The sequence below is a fragment of the Lampris incognitus genome, chromosome 3 (genome assembly GCF_029633865.1).
Source record: "Lampris incognitus isolate fLamInc1 chromosome 3, fLamInc1.hap2, whole genome shotgun sequence".
Classification (NCBI taxonomy): Eukaryota; Metazoa; Chordata; class Actinopteri; order Lampriformes; family Lampridae; genus Lampris; species Lampris incognitus.
In genome coordinates, this window is record NC_079213.1 from 32,846,503 (window position 1) to 32,865,297 (window position 18,795).

General features: G+C 49.1%; 2 protein-coding genes across 4 annotated transcripts in view; both read right to left on the minus strand.

Moving 5' to 3' along the window:
* The window catches only part of rassf3 (Ras association domain family member 3), a 196,142-nt gene extending 194,494 nt beyond the window's left edge, over positions 1-1,648 (minus strand). The window contains exon 1 of the mRNA XM_056277177.1: positions 1,114-1,648. Within this exon, the coding sequence (XP_056133152.1) occupies positions 1,114-1,648 (535 nt within the window). The remainder of the gene's footprint in view (positions 1-1,113) is intronic.
* Positions 1,649-9,531: 7,883 nt separating this feature from the next.
* The window catches only part of LOC130110271 (uncharacterized), a 53,972-nt gene continuing 44,708 nt past the window's right edge, over positions 9,532-18,795 (minus strand). Inside the window, exons 3-7 of one of the 3 annotated variants that reach the window (XM_056277318.1) lie at positions 14,585-14,680; positions 14,382-14,443; positions 13,683-13,838; positions 11,521-11,634; positions 9,532-10,595 (exon numbers count right to left, since the gene is read on the minus strand). In XM_056277318.1, the coding sequence (XP_056133293.1) occupies positions 10,551-10,595; positions 11,521-11,634; positions 13,683-13,838; positions 14,382-14,443; positions 14,585-14,680 (473 nt within the window). In that variant the 3' untranslated portion in view covers positions 9,532-10,550. Of the gene's footprint in view, positions 10,596-11,520; positions 11,635-13,682; positions 13,839-14,381; positions 14,444-14,584; positions 14,687-18,795 lie in introns of all 3 variants that reach the window. The other 2 variants (XM_056277317.1, XM_056277319.1) reach the window with 2 other exon arrangements.

Consider the following 18,795-nt stretch of genomic DNA (forward strand, 5'->3'; position numbering starts at 1 on the left):
ACTGCTCCTAGCTACACACATCACACCTCGGATGGGTTCATTTGCAGCAACTGAATTTCCCCAAGGGGATTAATAAAGGAAACGTAATTAATTAAATTAATTATGAAGAGATGACGTCACGTATAGGGTTATTTCTCAAATTTTCCACGTCATGGACAAAATTGTTGGCTGTGAACAATGGTCGGCTGTGTTGGGTTGTTCAGTGTGTGTGTGTGTGTTGCTGTCAGGAAATCACTGAAAGTGTTGTGAAAAATGTCTGAAGATAGTATATTTGTACCGAATAGCCAACCCATGTTGTCCTCTTCTACTAAGCCAACACCAAGACCATTTGACAGACTCTCCTCTGTAAATTTAAAAGCCGTCCCGATCGATGAGCTTAATCGAGCATCGATCTGTGCACAATATAGTCCCCTGACTTCCGGTTTGTACTGCAGCGGTCACACCAGTTTCCTGTTGGTTGGCGTGCGCCATTGACAATGGCATATTTTTCGCGATGCCTGCAAGATTTACCATGGATAAATGTCAACGACGTGCACGCAACTGTCGACAAACTTTCACCTGCACCTCCCAACAAACGGGTGAAACGTTTCAAGTTGTACATTTCAAGCTACGTCCACCATTAGTGAGTATCATCCTCCTATCTGTGGACACAGCTTGATATGTACAACTTGAAACGTAAATGGTAACTGGTAAATCTTGCAGGGATCGCGAAAAATATGCCATTGTCAATGGCACACGCCGACAAACAGGAAACTGGTGTGCAGTACAAACCGGAAGACAGTGGACTATATTGTGCACAGAGTCCTATCGTCTTACCCTGTGAAACTAAATCTATCGGAATGAGGCTTAATAGTAGCATTGCATGAGACATTCCCATTGTGTTCAAGTGTTGTCTGTCTAACCCACTCTACATAAAGCTATAAACAGTGTACCATGAGTGAGTCTTTTTCAAATTGGCGGTGAAACACCAGGGGTGAGAATGGAGGGGGAGGGGCAGATTGAGGATGGAGGGGGGGCAGATTGAGGGGGGAGTGAGGGGGGACAAATTAAAATCTGCCCAGGGCCCCGAATAAGGCCGGGGCCGACTCTGCTGATAACAGCGTAGCCACTCACCTGCACATGCCAGACAGTCGTGGATGATGTAGCCGCAGCACGCGTCACACCAGGTGCCCGCCGGCCCCGGCCCGAAGGCGTGTCCCTGCCCCCTCGTGCCCTCCCTCCCCCGGGGCGAGAAGATGGTCCTCACGTCCGGGGGTCGAAAGCTTCTCCTCCTGCTCCTCGGCGCTCCTCCGTGTCCGTTCGCCAGCGCCATCTCGGCGGGCGCCGCCTCCGCGTCCGTCTTCACGTGTCCCCCGCGGCTCCAGGCCGCCTCCAGGCTCTCCAGGCTCGACGGTTGCGGCGACGGATGCCGCCGGACGGCTCTCACCACCGCGCCCCTGCCGGGCTTGTAAACGCGCGTCTTGTCGTCGGCGCTCGGCGGCGGTGACGCTTCCAGTGAAGTTTCACTCGCCGCGTCCACCTGTTGTTGTTCGGCAACCACCCCCCCGCGTGAAATCCGAGATTTATTAACCACCGCCTGCAGGGTTAACGGCGCGTCGGCGGCGGCGGCGAAGCGCGTCGGGGAGTATTTCCGACCTCCTTGGTGCATTGCGTTAAACATTACGCACCGAGCTCGGGCTGGGTGCTGCGCTGGCACAGACGGCAAACGCTAAAGAAGCGGCCTGGTCGAGAGTCGCGTCGAGGTGCAAAGACGAGCCAGCAGCGATCCGTCAGGCAACACGTCATCCGTCCTCCACCTGCAACCGGTCGGTGTTGCCGTCGGGGGGTGACGGTGAATGGGAGTGACGGGCTGGTGTCCACGTGCGGTTGGTGTTGTCTGTAATCAGACGTGCGTGGGGGACGAACAGGTTAGGCTTCATTTCACAGAAAGACTTCAGCACCAGGGAGCCGTAGAGTTGAGAAACGGCAGATTTGTCCCGAATAGATCACCGTCTGAAGTCTGGTCCTTAATGGGGACCATTAATCAGTATTTGACAGTTGTGTGATCTGTGACAGCCGGAATAAGGCTTTTCACAATATCTCAATATTTTCAACACTGACAGAGAATAAAAGTGAGCTCTGTGAATTTTCCAAAAAAACTGATCGTCTGTTTTAAAATCTATGCGGCAACTCTGGGTTGATTGTCGTGCTTGTGTAATATTGCTAACGATGGAATTCAATGTGATTAATGATAACAGATCCATCCTTCCATGATCCAAGCCGCTTATCCCAATCGGGGTCGCCACGAGATGCTGGGGCCTATCCCAGCAGCCACTGGGCGGCAGGCGGGGAGACACGCTGGACAGGCCGCCAGGCCATCACAGGGCATTAATATCTCAATTGGGTATTTATCTTGACAGAATTTAGCGTTTAAAAACCGTGGCGGTCATTCTATCAGATGTTTTTTAAAATCCGATCGTTGTTTGGGACTGTCAATATTTATTTTCAGTAAACATATTCTTAGCAATACAGCTGCAGCTTTTATAGTTTTGCAATGAAGAGGATGGGGAGAGAATTTGTTGAATTAACGCAAATGAGTTTGGGTATAATAGGGCGAGACAGTCTCCCTTGTTACTGTATGTTGGGTATCTGCAGACAGTTCTATGGTGGAGTATTGACACATCTGGAAACAACACAGGGGCTTTAGTTGTAAAGTCTCCTGTAAGAAGTGTAGGAACGCTGATCCGGGGTCAGTGAGGTCATGTGACATGACCATCCATCCATCCAACCGCTTATCCTGCTCTCAGGGTCGCGGGGACGCTGGAGTCTATCCCAGCAGTCATTGGGCGGCAGGCGGGGAGACACCCTGAACAGGCCGCCAGGCCACCACACAGCCCCCCCACACACACATACACACACTTTCACACCTAGGGACAATTTAGTACGGCCGATTCACCTGACCTACATGTCTTTGAACTGAGAGGAAACAGGAATACCCAGAGGAAACCCACGCAGACACGGGGAGAACTTGCAAACTCCACACAGAGGACGACCCAAGACGACCCCCAAGGTTGGACTACCCCAGGGCTCGAGTCCAGGACCTTCTTGCTGTGAGGCGACCCCGCTAACCACTGCACCACCGTGCTGCCTTGACATGACCAGTAACACAAAATTTGCACCTATAGGTGTTAACAGGGGTGGCCAGGTATTTGTCGAGGCTGGTCAACCCCCCAGATGCATTCTTGTTAACGGAGCAGACTATGTCTTGCTCAATGGTGTTGTATCTCTACTTTACTACTGAATTAAGCAGCTTATACAGAATTTAATCTCAATAACTTGGACGACACATCGAATTTGCGGTCTCTTGCTGGGCGCGCTTTATTAGAGAACGAACTGGCACGAGCGTACCCACAATGCCCTTTCCACCCTGAGGGGCGTGGTAACCATAGACATGACATCCCCCCTTTTCTTGGCATTAAACTCTTATTAACCAAAAAGTACAGCTGATGATTATACTCAAATTAATGCAGCTATTGCATATTAAACCATATTACAGTAATTATCAAATCAGAAGCTTTGTAGAAACTCTTTTTTTCCAAACACATGAACTAGTGAGCATCACTCATCACTTTAAATCCTAGTCAGACAGTCTACCGAGTGTTGGCTTGATCCTTTGCGGCCTGTCTGGCACGCCTGCCTGTATTTGTATGTCCGAGTCATGCTCGGTTTGTGGACTCTTGAGTATCAGTGGCGTGTGTGTGTTCTTCTGTTACCTCTCTGATTTCTGTATCCTCGGCTTCCTATATTTCCTCCCTTTTCTTGAAATGTCCCTTGTTTCAGTCTATTTCCTTTGTATCTCTTAACGAGGGTGGTGTTTCTCGAATATCGTGCTCCTGTTGGTGATTCCACCACCACTTTGTTTCCGGTCCTGCTGATGATCTTGTGCGGCGTTGCGTTGAATGTGGTGGAGAACTTGTCAGTTGTGTCCTGTCTCAGGAGGACAGTACCACCGACACTGACCTCTGACTGCTGTGCTCCACTGCGTGTCTGCATACAGCTTACTCTTAGCCTTTTACTCAGTGTCCCGGTCACACACTTCCTGATCTGTGTTCACTTCCATCAGTTCAGCTAACTTTCCTCTCATCTTTCGGTTGAAAAGCAATTCAGCAGGGCTTTTACCTGTTGATGGATGGAGGATGCTCCTGTAGACTGTCACATATTTTCTCGGTTCTTTCTTCCAATCCAGTCCCTCTGATTGAGCAATCCCAATCCTCTTCAGCAGTGATGCGTTCTGACGCTCAACTTCTCCATTGGCCTGAGCGTATTTCGGTGTGGTTTTGACGTGTGTGATGCCGTTTTCCTCGCAGTACAGTCTAAATTGTTCTGATCTGAACTGAGGTCCATTGTCAGACTTGATTGTGACTGGCAGTCCATGTCGACTGAATATTGACTCCAGACTGTCTATGACCGTCTCTGATGTGGTGGTGGTCATGACGTCATATTCGTAATACCGGCTGAAATAGTCTACTACCACTAAAATGGAGTGGCTAGACGGGAGAGGCCCCAGTAGGTCAGCGACGACCTCCCGCCAGCGTCCATCAGGTAGCGGTGTGGGTCTCAGCGGTTCAGGTGGGTCAGGTCGAGCCACTATCTGACATTCGTGGAAGGCTTTACAGTGTCTCTCCGCAGCCCTATCCATGCCAGGCCACCACACTTTTGTGCTGAGATGCTGCTTTGTTCTCACGATACCCAGACGTCCTTCATGGGCTAGTGCAAGTGCCCGCATCTGCAAGGCCTGTGGCAACACTCTGCGTGTGCCTCTCAGAACAAGATATCCCACTGTGCACAGCTCACTTCCAATGACAGCATACGGTTTGCAATTTTCAAAGTGTCCAGTCGCTTATGTCTTCGCGTACCTCATGAAGCTCTGGGTCAGCTCTGGGTCATCAGCTCCATGCTCATGCTTGGCCTGTTTCACACTGCTCGACAGGAGTCTTGATAGCGGGTCAGCGATGTTGTTCTTTCCTGCTATGTGGACAATTTTGAATTCGTAGGGCTGTAGCCTAAGAACCCATCGTTCTATCCGCGCACAGGGCTTGGAACGGGGACCATAGATCACTTGATGATCTATGGTCAGTTTGATCTGTGACTAGGTCAAACTGTCTCCCATACAGGTATGGATGAAGTCTCTCACAGGCCCAAACTAGACCTAGTGCCTCTCGCTCTGTCTGCGAGTATCTCCGTTCACAGTCTGTCAGGCTACGGCTGACATAGCACACAGGAACGCTGATTCCTTTCTGGTTCTGCACCAGGACTGTACCTAATCCTACAGGGCTTGCATCTGCTATTACCTGTGTCAGCGCGTCCTTGTCGAAATAAGCCAGGGTGGTTGCTCTCGCAAGCGCTGCTTTCAGGGCACTGAATGCTTGCTTCTGTTCTGGTCTGAATGTGAATGATGTGTCCTTCCTTGTCAGGCGCCTCAGTGGCTCTGACATGGTTGCAAACTGAGGGATAAATCTGCTGCTGTATCCAACTAGCCCAAGGAAGCTACGCACCTCCGTGGCGCTCTCTGGCTCCGTGCTTCTGTCACAGCTCGCACCCTCCCCTCTGTTGGACCGATGCCCTTCTCTGACAACAGAATTCCCATGAAAATTAGTCTGTCCATGTTGAACTGACACGTCTCTGGATTTAGTGTCAATCCTGTCTCTCCGAGTCTTGCCATAACTGCGTGCAGTCATTCGTCGTGCGTGGCTTGGTCACGTGCGTGTATGATCACATCAACAGAAATGTTTTCAACCCCTTCAATTCCAGCCAAGGCACTGGCTATCTCGTGCTAGTATTGCTCACTAGCGGATGATACACCAAACAACAGTCTTTTGTACCTGTACACGCCGTTGTGCACAGCAAATGTGGTGATCTCACGCGATTCAGGAGTCAGTTCGAGTTGGTGGTAGCCCCACTTCAAGTCTAACTTGCTGAATATGGTTGAGACATTCATCCCTTGGGAGTAGCTCATCCACAGTGGGGATTGGGAAGCATTCCCTCACTATGGCCTCGTTGGCCCGTCTCACATCCAAGCAAAGTCGAACATAATTTCCGGGTTTTGGGACAATCACGACCGGATCCACCCAGGGGGTGGGCCCATTCACTGGTTCAGTAATGTCCAAATCCTCCAATTCCTTTATTCTGGACTCTACTGCCCCCCGGAGGTTAAATGGAATTCGCCTGAGTGGCTGGGCTATTGGTTTGACCTCTGGGTTAATGTGTAGACTAGACCTGTCTCGTTTTCAGTTTCCCAACTCCACTGAATACTTCAGGGTACTGCTGTTGGAGTCTTTGCTTCATCTCTGTCACGGCAGCAATGTTGGCACCTATTCTCAGGACGCCCAGTCACATCGCTGTTTGTTTACCCAGCAGTGGTTCACCTTTTCCCCTGATTACAATGAATTCTGCACATTCAGTTTTGTTACCTATTGACACATCACATTTAAATGCACCCTTGACAGTTAATGGCTCACTGGAACAATATGAGTACAATTTCCTCTCTGTCTTAGGGACATAGGAATGACACTTAATGCGTTCTGCTTTCAATTTTTCCCCACACATTTTCTCCCATCACATTGCTTGTTGCGCCAGAGTCAATGAGCATTTTCATATTCACTCCTCCCACACAGAAGTTCAATCTCTCTGACATGTGATTGTCATTAATGGCAAATGCAAAGTCCTCCTGTTCGTCAACATTGTTCACGTTTTGTTTCACTTTCTCTTTCTCACCTTTAGTGCGGCATACCTCTGCAAAGTGAGCCTTACCCTGACACTTGTGGCATGTCTGGCCGCGTGCGGGGCATTTTGGATCTCGGCCAATGTGATCAGAATTTCCACATCTATAGCACTTTCCGTCATTTTTATTGTCTCTGTTCGGTTTACCTTTTGTTCCGTGCTTTCCCCTTTTTTCTTTTATGGTCAACTCTGTGTACAGTCTCTGGGGTAGCTCCGGTCGATGTGCACGACATGTTAGCCTTTTGCTCCTCGATGCTCTCACAACGAGCAGCTATGTCCAGTGGTACTGCTAGCGTCAGCCCACGACCCTCTTCCAGCAGCTTCCTGCGCACGTACTCCGATGTTCCCTTACTTAGAATAGCATCCCTTATCTGGTTATCAGAATCTCCCCCATATCCGCAGTCTCCCACAGCCTGTCTCAGGCGTGTAGCAAATTGCTGCACTGTCTCATCTGGGTTCTGGTGCATTTTTTGAAATGCGTGCCTTGCTAGCGCTGTGTTGACTTGGGGCACGAAGTATGCATTCAAAGCCTCGACCGCCTTCTTGTAGTCCATTGCATCACCAGTGTCCGGTAAAGTTGAAAAAAAACGTCCTGAACGTCTGGTCCAGCTAGATGTAGTAATAGTGCACGTCTCCTTTGCTTTGTAGCTTCGGGGGAATCGTCAGCCAAGATGAGCCCTTTTCCGTCAGCATATAGTAGCTCGAACGATGTTAGCCACCGCTTCCATCTGGAACCCAACGTGGCTGGCTCTGTGTAGCATGCGCAATTTTGAATTCCGGATTTCTCCTTTAACTACCTAATGCATGTTGATCCTCGCCAATGTTGTATCTCTACTTTACTACTGAATTAAGCAGCTTAGACAGAATTTAATCTCAATAATTTGGACGACACATCGAATTTGCGGTCTCTTGCTGGGCGCGCTTTATTAGAGAACGGTAGAGGCTGGTTCCCATCGATGCAGAGAAGGGTCAACTGTGCATGCGCAAGTACTCGTTGCCTCCGTTGTTTGGGTTGGTTAAGGTTAGGGTTAGGGCGGGGTTAGGGTTAAAGTTAGCTATTCAGACGCAGAGTAGGGGTGGGTCTCCCTAGAATCCTAGCGCCTGGATGCTACGCGGGGCGTGTGGAGGCATGGTAGAGGCATTTCGCGCATGCTCAGTTGACCGTTCTCTACTCCATTTCCGTTCTCTGCATCGATGGGAACTAGCCTCTACCATTAGAGAACGAACTGGCACGAGCGTACCCACAATGCCCTTGCCACCCTGAGGGGCGTGGTAACCATAGACATGACAAATGGCACTTAAAAACGGTACTCACATCTGGTTCCGGTTAGGCCATACGGGTCTTGCTAATTGTTGGACTACACAGCCATTGGCACCACTGAGTTGTGTGCAGACCAGCATGAGCAGGACAGATTTATCAGATATGGTATGCTCACCTTCCCATGTGGCGAGACGGCTGCACGAATCCACGTTTTGCAGCGGCCTCACCCAGTACCGTCTGCGTCATGATGCCCCTTTTCCACTACATGGTACCGGCTCGACTCGCTTCTGTACCCCCTCGGTGTAGCTGGTCGTCATAGCAACGCCTGGTTTTCAATTTCAAAATGTACTTTTAGGATAACTCCGCTTCGACTGCTTCGGTATTTAAAAATGCCGGTGTCCGGGTGATATGCCATGCGCGCATTGATGACGCAGTGACGCAAAAGGACGCAGTGACGCGTTTCTCTGACCAATCAGAGGTCTGCATTGATTTCGGTACCCGCGCCAGTTTTTTTGGAACGTCGACAAAGGTGGTACCAGGAAAGTAGAAACAGTTACCAAAATGCCAGTACTTTACAGTGATGGAAAACGAAAGAGGGGCGAGTCGAGTCGAGCCGGGCGGTACCATGTAGTGGAAAGGCTGGGAGAGCTGGCTAAGCTAACTGCTAGCCCATGCTTGACCGGCAGTTCCGAGAACACCGAGGGCGGTCTGGCGGCGACCTCGACTGTGGTGTTTTTGGCGTCGTCGGGTGGAGTGCGGGGAGGTGTGTCTGGCTGGCGCTGGATCGGCCGGGAGAGCCTGGCCTGCTTCGTCCGGTGGGCCCGGGGACCACGGCCCCTGCCTGCAGGTGCGCCCGAGGAGGAAAACGCCGAGGGCGGTCTGACAGGACGCGGAAGCGGGGCGGGCTAAGCTAACTGCTAGCCCATGCAGACCAGCAGTCCCGACAGTCACCCTGGCTGGCGTTGTTCCCTTAGACAGTGATTTTTTGTTTTGTTTATTCCGTATATATGTGTCAGTTTGGAAATATGTGTTCTTGTAGTTTTTGGATGTGTTCTTGTCTTTTGTGTTGCGCTGCTGTGGGCTGAGGGAAACGGCATTTCGTTTCATCTCATGTGCGCAAGTACATGAAGTGACTAAGTGTTCCTGATTTGCGATAAGGACTAGAACCTGCAAAGAAGTGATATATTCGTCTTCAGGTCACAGTAAATGTAGTGTTTAAAACCTGCAATAAACCTAATGAATATGGAATACACAATGTCAAGAGATGAATTAAGTAAAGCGTCCTGTTAATGCCATGCAAAAGTTGCAGTGGTCATTATTTACATTCAGAATACTACATTTCTAAATGTTGAGACTGTACACACGTTTTTGTCGTTGTGCTGAGCACGTTTCCGTACAGTAAGGAAACGAGCTGATCCTCAGAGATGGGATAGGTAATAAGAAATGTGCCTGTTGGAAAAAAAATGAAATTGTTCAAAGTAACCAACTACTTTTTATTTCATTACCAGAAAGTAACCAAACACTTATTTCATTATTAGAAAGTAACCAGGCGCGTTTTATTTCATTACCAGAAAGTAAATTTTATTTCAATATTTACACAACGCGGGCACACCTCCAGCTGGGATCACTTGGCTCATCGTTGTGTTCCGCTGTTGGTTGTATGGCACTGTTGTAATCGACTAACAGGTCTCAATAATTTCCAGTTAATTTCTGTAAACATTTACTTGAATCCCTCCAGTTCATCCATAAAGTTGTTTAAAATAATTTACATAAAAACATATTTAATCACGTTAAACTTTGAAAGAAATAGTAGTTTTATTCTAAACAAACTGTTGGTGCTTTGTTCACTGCTCTATTGTAAGAAATCATGAAAACAAAAGACACTTTCTTTGATTTTGTGCAAAAATTTCCTTACCACAGTACCTATGTCATGCTACTACTACTACTACTACTACTATGTTCAGATGCTCCCGTTAGGGGTCGCCACAGCAGATCATCCGTTTCCACTTCTTCCTGTCCTCTGCATCTTCCTCCGTCACAGTGTCAATGACATACTGTCTTACCACAGTGGGTCACTGCAATTTGTAAAAGCCTGAGCAATACAAACGTAAAAAAACTGCTAACTTGAATGACATCTGTGATGTTCAGTATTAGGGGAATACACCTTTAAGGACACAGGGAATTATGGGATAGTAAACAGAGCAGCCACGGGAGCGGGAAGGTAGACGAGGGTCAGTCAGATTATGTGCACGTTATGCATGGAGCGAAATAAACATGCCGAAGTTCCACGGCTAATTCAGAAACAGTGTTATCATCTGTGAGAGTGAAAAGTAGGTCATTACAACATCCAACAAGGAATTGTTCTTCATTTACAATGCTCATACTGGACCAGCTGTCATCGGATCAGAACCGCTTACATAAGATTACATTACAGAATACGTTTCCTGAGTCAAGATCATGTAGGGTTCATTGTCCATGTGCGGTGAGTGAGTGGACAGCACATTGGACGAGCTGTGACACTGAATATCTACTATTCAAGGGAATCCTCAATATCCTCACTCTCCAAAGCCGTGTCCTGCAGAGAGAGAGAGGAAGAGATGAAAACGCCATGATATTTCATGTGAGATAATTCGCAAAAATACATTTTTTCATGGCAATATTAAAGCAATAGTGTTATTAATCTATTAAGAACTGGAGTGTGCACACAACAAATTCAGACGTCTGGTGCTTCAATACACCGCTTAATTCCACCGCCATCTTCTCAAATGGTCTGGGCCGACAAGCCCGGGCAGTGTTGTCACAATACCAGCAAACAAGATGTGATCCTTTCTTCCTGCACAGGACAGAACGCTCACTACCATCCATCCATTATCCAAGCCGCTTATCCTGCTCTCAGGGTCACGGGGGATGCTGAAGCCTATCCCAGCAGTCACTGGGTGGCAGGCGAGGAGACACCCTGGACGACTGCCAGGCAGTCACAGGGCCCACACACACACACACACACACACACACATTCATACCTAGGGACAGTTTAGTATGGCTGATTCACCTGACCTACATGTCTTTGGACTGTGGGAGCACCCGGAGGAAACTCACGCAGACATGGGGAGAACATGCAAACTCCACACAGAGGACAACCCTGGACGACCCCCAAGGTTGGACTACCGCGGGGCTCGAGTCCAGGACCTTCTTGGTGTGAGACGACCTTGCTAACTACTGTGCCACCATGCCGCCCCGCTCACTACCAGGCATGATAAAAACGAACGAGGGATTTTAGACGTTTTTCCTTCAGCAATAGCTCGTTGATGGTAGAGGTTGCAACCAAATACTTGTGGTCCATTGCTGAAGAAAAAAAAAAATCTTAAAACCTGCGTTCATTTTTATCATGCCCATCATTTCCTGTACACGAAGGAAGGACATCTTGTTTGCTAAATTACTGGAAAAATTATGGTGTTGCTTCAGTATGTGTGTGTGTGAGAGAGGAAGTTTGCGTTACATACGTAGCCTCCGTGCTGTGTTGCCCATTGAGAGTAGTGCTCCTGCAGATACCTGGCTCCATATCCTAGCAGTCTGTTCATCGGGTGGGTGTTCACCACAGACAAGCGACTGGCGACCTGAAAACCAGGGGAAACATGGAGAGAAGTTAGCGGGAAAAGTGTCTCACCTCACCTTTCCATGACTTTTTCATGACATGATGATATTATGAGAGAAAGGTATAAACAGGAAGTAAGATATGTTGGACATGACCCGTATGTGATGAAGAGTGATTTTTTTTTTAACGAAGTGGCCACTGCACACGTGCGTTATCCGACTCCGCTCCTCCCGACCGGTTTGCAAGCCATTTTTCCAGCATTTTCAGTCAATTTCTTGCATTTTTTTCCCCCTCATGAACAACTTTTGGTACTCAATAAAAACTCCTTCGGCACTCAGCAGAGGGGGTGGAGCAGCGACCAGGATAGTTCGAAAGTGTGGGGTAATTGGCCAAGTACGACTGGAGAGAAAAACAGGTGGAACCCCCCCCCCCAAAAAAAAAGTTTTCTAATTTCCATGGCTTGGGAACCAAGTGCTTAGACAAAACGAATGCTGAGAGAATAGTAAAGTCTTGGGACCATCTTGGGATCTGGGCTTACATGATATTTTTCAAAACTGATGAATAGCATTTTGGATTTACTCCCTTAAGGCCAAAATACACTCACCGGCCACTTTATTAGGCACACCTGTCCAACTGCTCGTTAACGCAAATTTCTAATCAGCCAATCATATGGCAGCAACTCAATGCATTTAGGCATGTAGACATGGTCAAGACGATCTGCTGCAGTTCAAACCGAGCATCAGAATGGGGAAGAAAGGTGATTTAAGTGACTTTGAACGTGGCATGGTTGTTGGTGCCAGACGGGCTGGTCTGAGTATTTCAGAAACTGCTGATCTACTGGGATTTTCACGCACAACCATCTCTAGGGTTTACAGAGAATGGTCCGAAAAAGAGAAAATATCCAGTGAGCGGCAGTTCTGTGGGCGAAAATGCCTTGTTGATGTCAGAGGAGAATGGCCAGACTGGTTCGAGCTGATAGAAAGGCAACAGTAACTCAAATAACCACTCATTACAACCGAGGTATGCAGAAGAGCATCTCTGAATACACAACACGTCGAACCTTGAGGCAGATGGGCTACAGCGGCAGAAGACCACACCGGGTGCCACTCCTGTCAGCTAAGAACAGGAAACTGAGGCTACAATTCGCACAGGCTCACCAAAATTGGACAATAGAAGATTAGAAAAACGTTGCCTGGTCTGATGAGTCTCAATTTCTGCTGCGACATTCGGATGGTAGGGTCAGAATTTGGCGTCAACAACATGAAAGCATGGATCCATCCTGCCTTGTATCAACGGTTCAGGCTAGTGGTGGTGGTGTAATGGTGTGGGGGATATTTTCTTGGCACACTTTGGGCCCCTTAGTACCAATTGAGCATCGTGTCAACGCCACAGCCTACCTGAGTATTGTTGCTGACCATGTCCATCCCTTTATGACCACAGTGTTCCCATCTTCTGTAGGCTACTTCCAGCAGGATAACGCGCCATGTCATAAAGCTCAAATCATCTCTGACTGGTTTCTTGAACAGGACAATGAGTTCACTGTACTCAAATGGCCTCCACAGTCACCAGATCTCAATCCAATAGAGCACCTTTGGGATGTGGTGGACTGGGAGATTCGCATCATGGATGTGCAGCCGACAAATCTGCAGCAACTGCGTGATGCTATCATGTCAATATGGACCAAACTCTCTGAGGAATGTTTCCAGTACATTGTTGAATCTATGCCACGAAGGATTAAGGCAGTTGTGAAGGCAAAAGGGGGTCCAACCCGGTACTAGCAAGGTGTACCTAATAAAGTGGCCAGTGTATATTATTACATTAGACGTGGTACCGTCACCTCACAGTAACAGGGTTCTGAGTTCAATTCTAGCCCACCTGTGTGGCGTTTGGATTGGATTTTCTTCCCACAGTCCAAAGACATGCATGTTGTGTGTGTGTGTGTGTGTGTGTGTGTGTGCGTCCGCCCTGGTGACCTGTCCGGAGCATCCATCTGCCTGCCTTCCATTAAATGCATGCTGGGACAGAAGGCAGCCCCCACCCCAACATGATCACATGACAGAGTAAGGTTACCTCACAAGTCAGGGCGATCTCGGCCTTGGGAGACCCCTGTGGCTCTGTAAGGTCAAAAGCCTTGAAGCCAGTCTTCCTGAAAATGGCCGACATTAGACTTTTAAAGAAACCGTAGTCCCCCAACAGCTTCCTGATTAGATTTGCATCCTTCAACACCTGGTGGAGAGAAGAGAAGAGGACAAAAAATGTAAATGTAAATCCTGGAGTGGTGCAAAGGCCCAATCCAGTTAATAACTGGTATGGGGGGGGCGTCCGGGTAGCGTAGGGGTCTATTACGTTGCCTAACAACACGGGAATTGCAGGTTCGAATCCCCGTGTTACCACCGGCTGGGTCGGATGTCCCTAGACATGATTGGCCTTGTCTGTGGGTGGGAAGCAGGATATGGGTATGTGTCCTTGTTGCTGCACTAGTGCCTCCTCTGGTCGGTTGGGGTGCCTGTTTGGAGGGGGAGGGGAAACTGAGGGGGGGGGCAGCATGAGCCTCCAGAGACCTGGACAGCTCAGAGAGTGGGATGACTGGCCAGGTACAACTGGGGAGAAAAAGCCCCCCCCCCCAAAAAAAAAAATAACAGGTATGGGAGAAGTAGCAGACTTTTCCCATAGTCTATGAATTCTACACACTTCTTTATGTTCACAATATTCGACTGGAAGACAAATATATGTGGAGAGAGATGTGAAGTGACTTGCAGTCCCGCTTACCGCCTCGTTGAGTTCATCTCCAATCTCCCTCAGCAGCAGGCCAGCCAGCTTCTCCGCATCATCTACAGGACACAAGATACTGCCTCTTTATTCGGCCCTTAGCCATCCAACATGGGTCAGGGGTTCATGGGAGGGGTCCCCATGTTAGACTGCGGATATATATTCATTTACCCCATAAACTGACTGACTGTCAGACAACCTACCCTCTTCTCCATCAGCCTCAATATCTGGAGGAGTGAAGACTTTATCAGCAATCTTCATCAGTCTGCCGGTTACTTCCCCCAAATTCTCTTCCCCCTCTGCCTCTGAAAACACACACACATGCGCACACGCACACGCACACACATTAGGGCCCCGACACACCAGGCCGACAGCCAATGTTGGGCTGTCGGTGAGTGTCTGTGACCCTAGTTTTTGCGGTGTGTCCCGCACTGTCGGCAGTAGTCGGACCTCTGTCAGCAGCAGGGGTCCGATTCAGCTCGCTGAATGGGCGGAGCCTGTCAGTGAGAGAGGTCACTCTGATTGGCTGCTCAGCTCAGCGAATCGGTGCAGAACATACACGTTAGCTGGCTGTCGGCTTTAGTCGTTGTGGTGGGTTTAAGTGCTACTTTTCGGCCCAGACAGCAGGCGACGCAACAGTCAGCCTTCGTCGCCGCTAGTCGGTTTGGTGTGTCTGGGCCCTAAGGTGAAAGAGTCAGGCCCAGTACAGCATCATTTGTGTTAATTAACATGTAAAACTGAGACAGACTCGTTTTGATTTGGTAGGGTCAGTCTCAGTTTGGTATGAAGAACAGTGAGCAACAACGTGTGGAATGATATAAAACCAGCATGTGTTTCCTGTGATACGGATGAGCCTTTAACAAAACCCACCGGCACTCCTATTAACAACAACCACCGGCACTCCTATTACTCCCATTAACAACACCCACGGTACTCCTATTACTCCTATTAACAACACCCACCGGCACTGCTATTACTCCTATTAACAACACCCACCAGCACTCCTATTACCTCTATTAACAACACCCACCGACACTCCTACCTACAATATCCACTAGCACTGCTATTACTCCTATTAACAACACCCACAGGCACTCCTATTAACAACACCCACTGGCACTCCTATTACTCCCATTAACAACACCCACCGTCACTCCTATTACTTCCATTAACAACACCCACCGGCAATCCTATTACTCCTATTAACAACACCCACTGGCACTCCTATTACTCCCATTAACAACACCCACCGTCACTCCTATTACTTCCATTAACAACACCCACCGGCAATCCTATTACTCCTATTAACAACACCCACCGGCACTCCTACCAACAATACCCACCGGCACTCCTACCAACAACACCCACCGTCACTCCTACTAACAACACCCACCGGCACTCCTACTAACAACACCCACCGGCACTCTTATTAACAACACCCACTGGCACTCCTATTAACAACACCCACTGGCACTCCTACTAACAACACCCACTGGCAATCCTATTAACAACACCCACCGGCACTCCTACTAACAACACCCACTGGCACTCCTACTAACAACACCCACCGGCACTCCTATTAACAACACCCACCGGTACTCCTACAAAAAACACTCAAGGGCACTGCTATTAAAAACACCCACTGGAACTCCTACCAACAACACCCACCGGCACTCCTACTAACAACACCCGCCGGCACTCCTATTAACAACACCCACTGGCACTCCTACCAACAACACCCACCAGCACTCCTATTAACGACACCCACTGGCACTCCTATTAACAACAACCACTGGCACTCCTACCCACTGGCACTCCTATTAACAACACCCACTGGCACTCCTATTAACACACCCAACGGTACTCCTACCAACAACACCCACCGGCACTCCTATTAACAACACCCACTGGCACTCCTATTAACAACACCCACCGGCACTCCTACTAACAACACCCACTGGCACTCCTACCAAAAACACCCACTGGCACTGCTATTAACAACACCCACCGACACTCCTGCTAACAACACCCATCGGCACTCCTACTAACAACACCCACCGGCACTCCTACTAACAACACCCACCGGCACTCCTATTAACAACACCCACCGGCACTCCTATTAACAACACCCACTGGCACTCCTACCAACAACACCCACCAGCACTCATATTAACAACACCCACTGGCACTCCTATTAACAACACCCACTGGCACTACTACCCACTGGCACTCCTATTAACAACACCCACTGGCACTCCTATTAACAACACCCACAGGCACTCCTATTAACAACACCCACTGGCACTCCTATTAACAACACCCACTGGCACTACTCCCCACTGGCACTCCTATTAACAACACCCACTGGCACTCCTATTAACAACACCCACAGACACTCCTATTAACAACACCCACAGGCACTCCTATTAACAACACCCACCGGCACTCCTATTAACAACACCCACTGGCACTCCTATTAACAACACCCACTGGCACTCCTATTAACAACAACCACTGGCACTCCTACCCACTGGCACTCCTATTAACAACACCCACTGGCAATCCTATTAACACACCCACCGGTACTCCTACCAACAACACCCACCGGCACTCCTATTAACAACACCCACCGGCACTCCTAATAACAACACCCACTGGCACTCCTACCAAAAACACCCACTGGCACTGCTATTAACAACACCCACCGGCACTCCTGCTAACAACATCCATCGGCACTCCTACTAACAACACCCACCGGCACTCCTACTAACAACACCCACCGGCACTCCTATTAACAACACCCACCGGCACTCCTATTAACAACACCCACTGGCACTCCTACCAACAACACCCACCGGCACTCCTATTAACAACACCCACTGGCACTCCTATTAACAACACCCACTGGCACTACTCCCCACTGGCACTCCGATTAACAACACCCACTGGCACTCCTATTAACAACACCCACAGACACTCCTATTAACAACACCCACAGGCACTCCTATTAACAACACCCACCGGCACTCCTATTAACAACACCCACTGGCACTCCTATTAACAACACCCACAGGCACTCCTATTAACAACACACACCGGCACTCCTATTAACAACACCCACTGGCACTACTATTTACAACACCCACCGGCACTCCTATTAACAACACCCACCGGCACTCCTACCAACAACACCCACTGGCACTCCTATTAACAACACCCACTGGCACTGCTACTAACAACACCCACTGGCACTCCTACTAACAACACCCACTGGCACTCCTACTAACAACACCCACTGGCACTCCTACTAACAACACCCAGTGGCACTGCTATTAACAACACCCACTGGAACTCCTATCAACAACACCCAGTGTCACTCCTATTAACAACACCCACCGGCACTCCTATTAACAACACCCACTGGCACTCCTATTAACAACACCCACCGGCACTCCTATTAACAGCACCCACTGGAACTCCTACCAACAACACCCACTGGCACTCCTACTAACAACAGCCACCGGCACTCCTACTAACAACACCCACCGGCACTCCTACTAACAACACCCACCGGCACTCCTACTAACAACACCCACTGGCACTCCTATTAACAACACCAACTGGCACTCCTATTAACAACACCCACCGGCACTCCTACCAACCACACCCACCGGCACGCCTACTAACAACACCCACTGGCACTCCTACCAACAACACCCACCGGCACTCCTACTAACAACACCCACCGGCACTCCTATTAACAACACCCACCGGCACTCCTACCAACAACACCCACCGGCACTCCTACTCACAACACCCATCGGCACTCCTACTAACAACACCCACCGGCACTCCTATTAACAACACCCACCGGCACTCCTACCAACAACACCCACCGGCGCTCCTATTAACATCACCCGCCGGCACTCCTATTAACAACACCCACGGGTACTCCTACCAACTACACCCACTGGCACTCTTACTAACAACACCCACTGGCACTCCTATTAACAACACCCACTGGTACTCCTATTAACAACACCCACTGGTACTCCTATTAACAACACCCACTGGCACTCCTACTAACAACACCCACTGGCACTCCTACTAACAACACCCACTGGCACTCCTATTAACAACACCCACCGGCACTCCTACTAACAACACCCACCGGCACTCCTATTAACAACACCCACTGGCACTCCTACCAACAACACCCACCAGCACTCCTATTAACGACACCCACTGGCACTCCTATTAACAACAACCACTGGCACTCCTACCCACTGGCACTCCTATTAACAACACCCACTGGCACTCCTATTAACACACCCACCGGTACTCCTACCAACAACACCCACCGGCACTCCTATTAACAACACCCACTGGCACTCCTATTAACAACACCCACCGG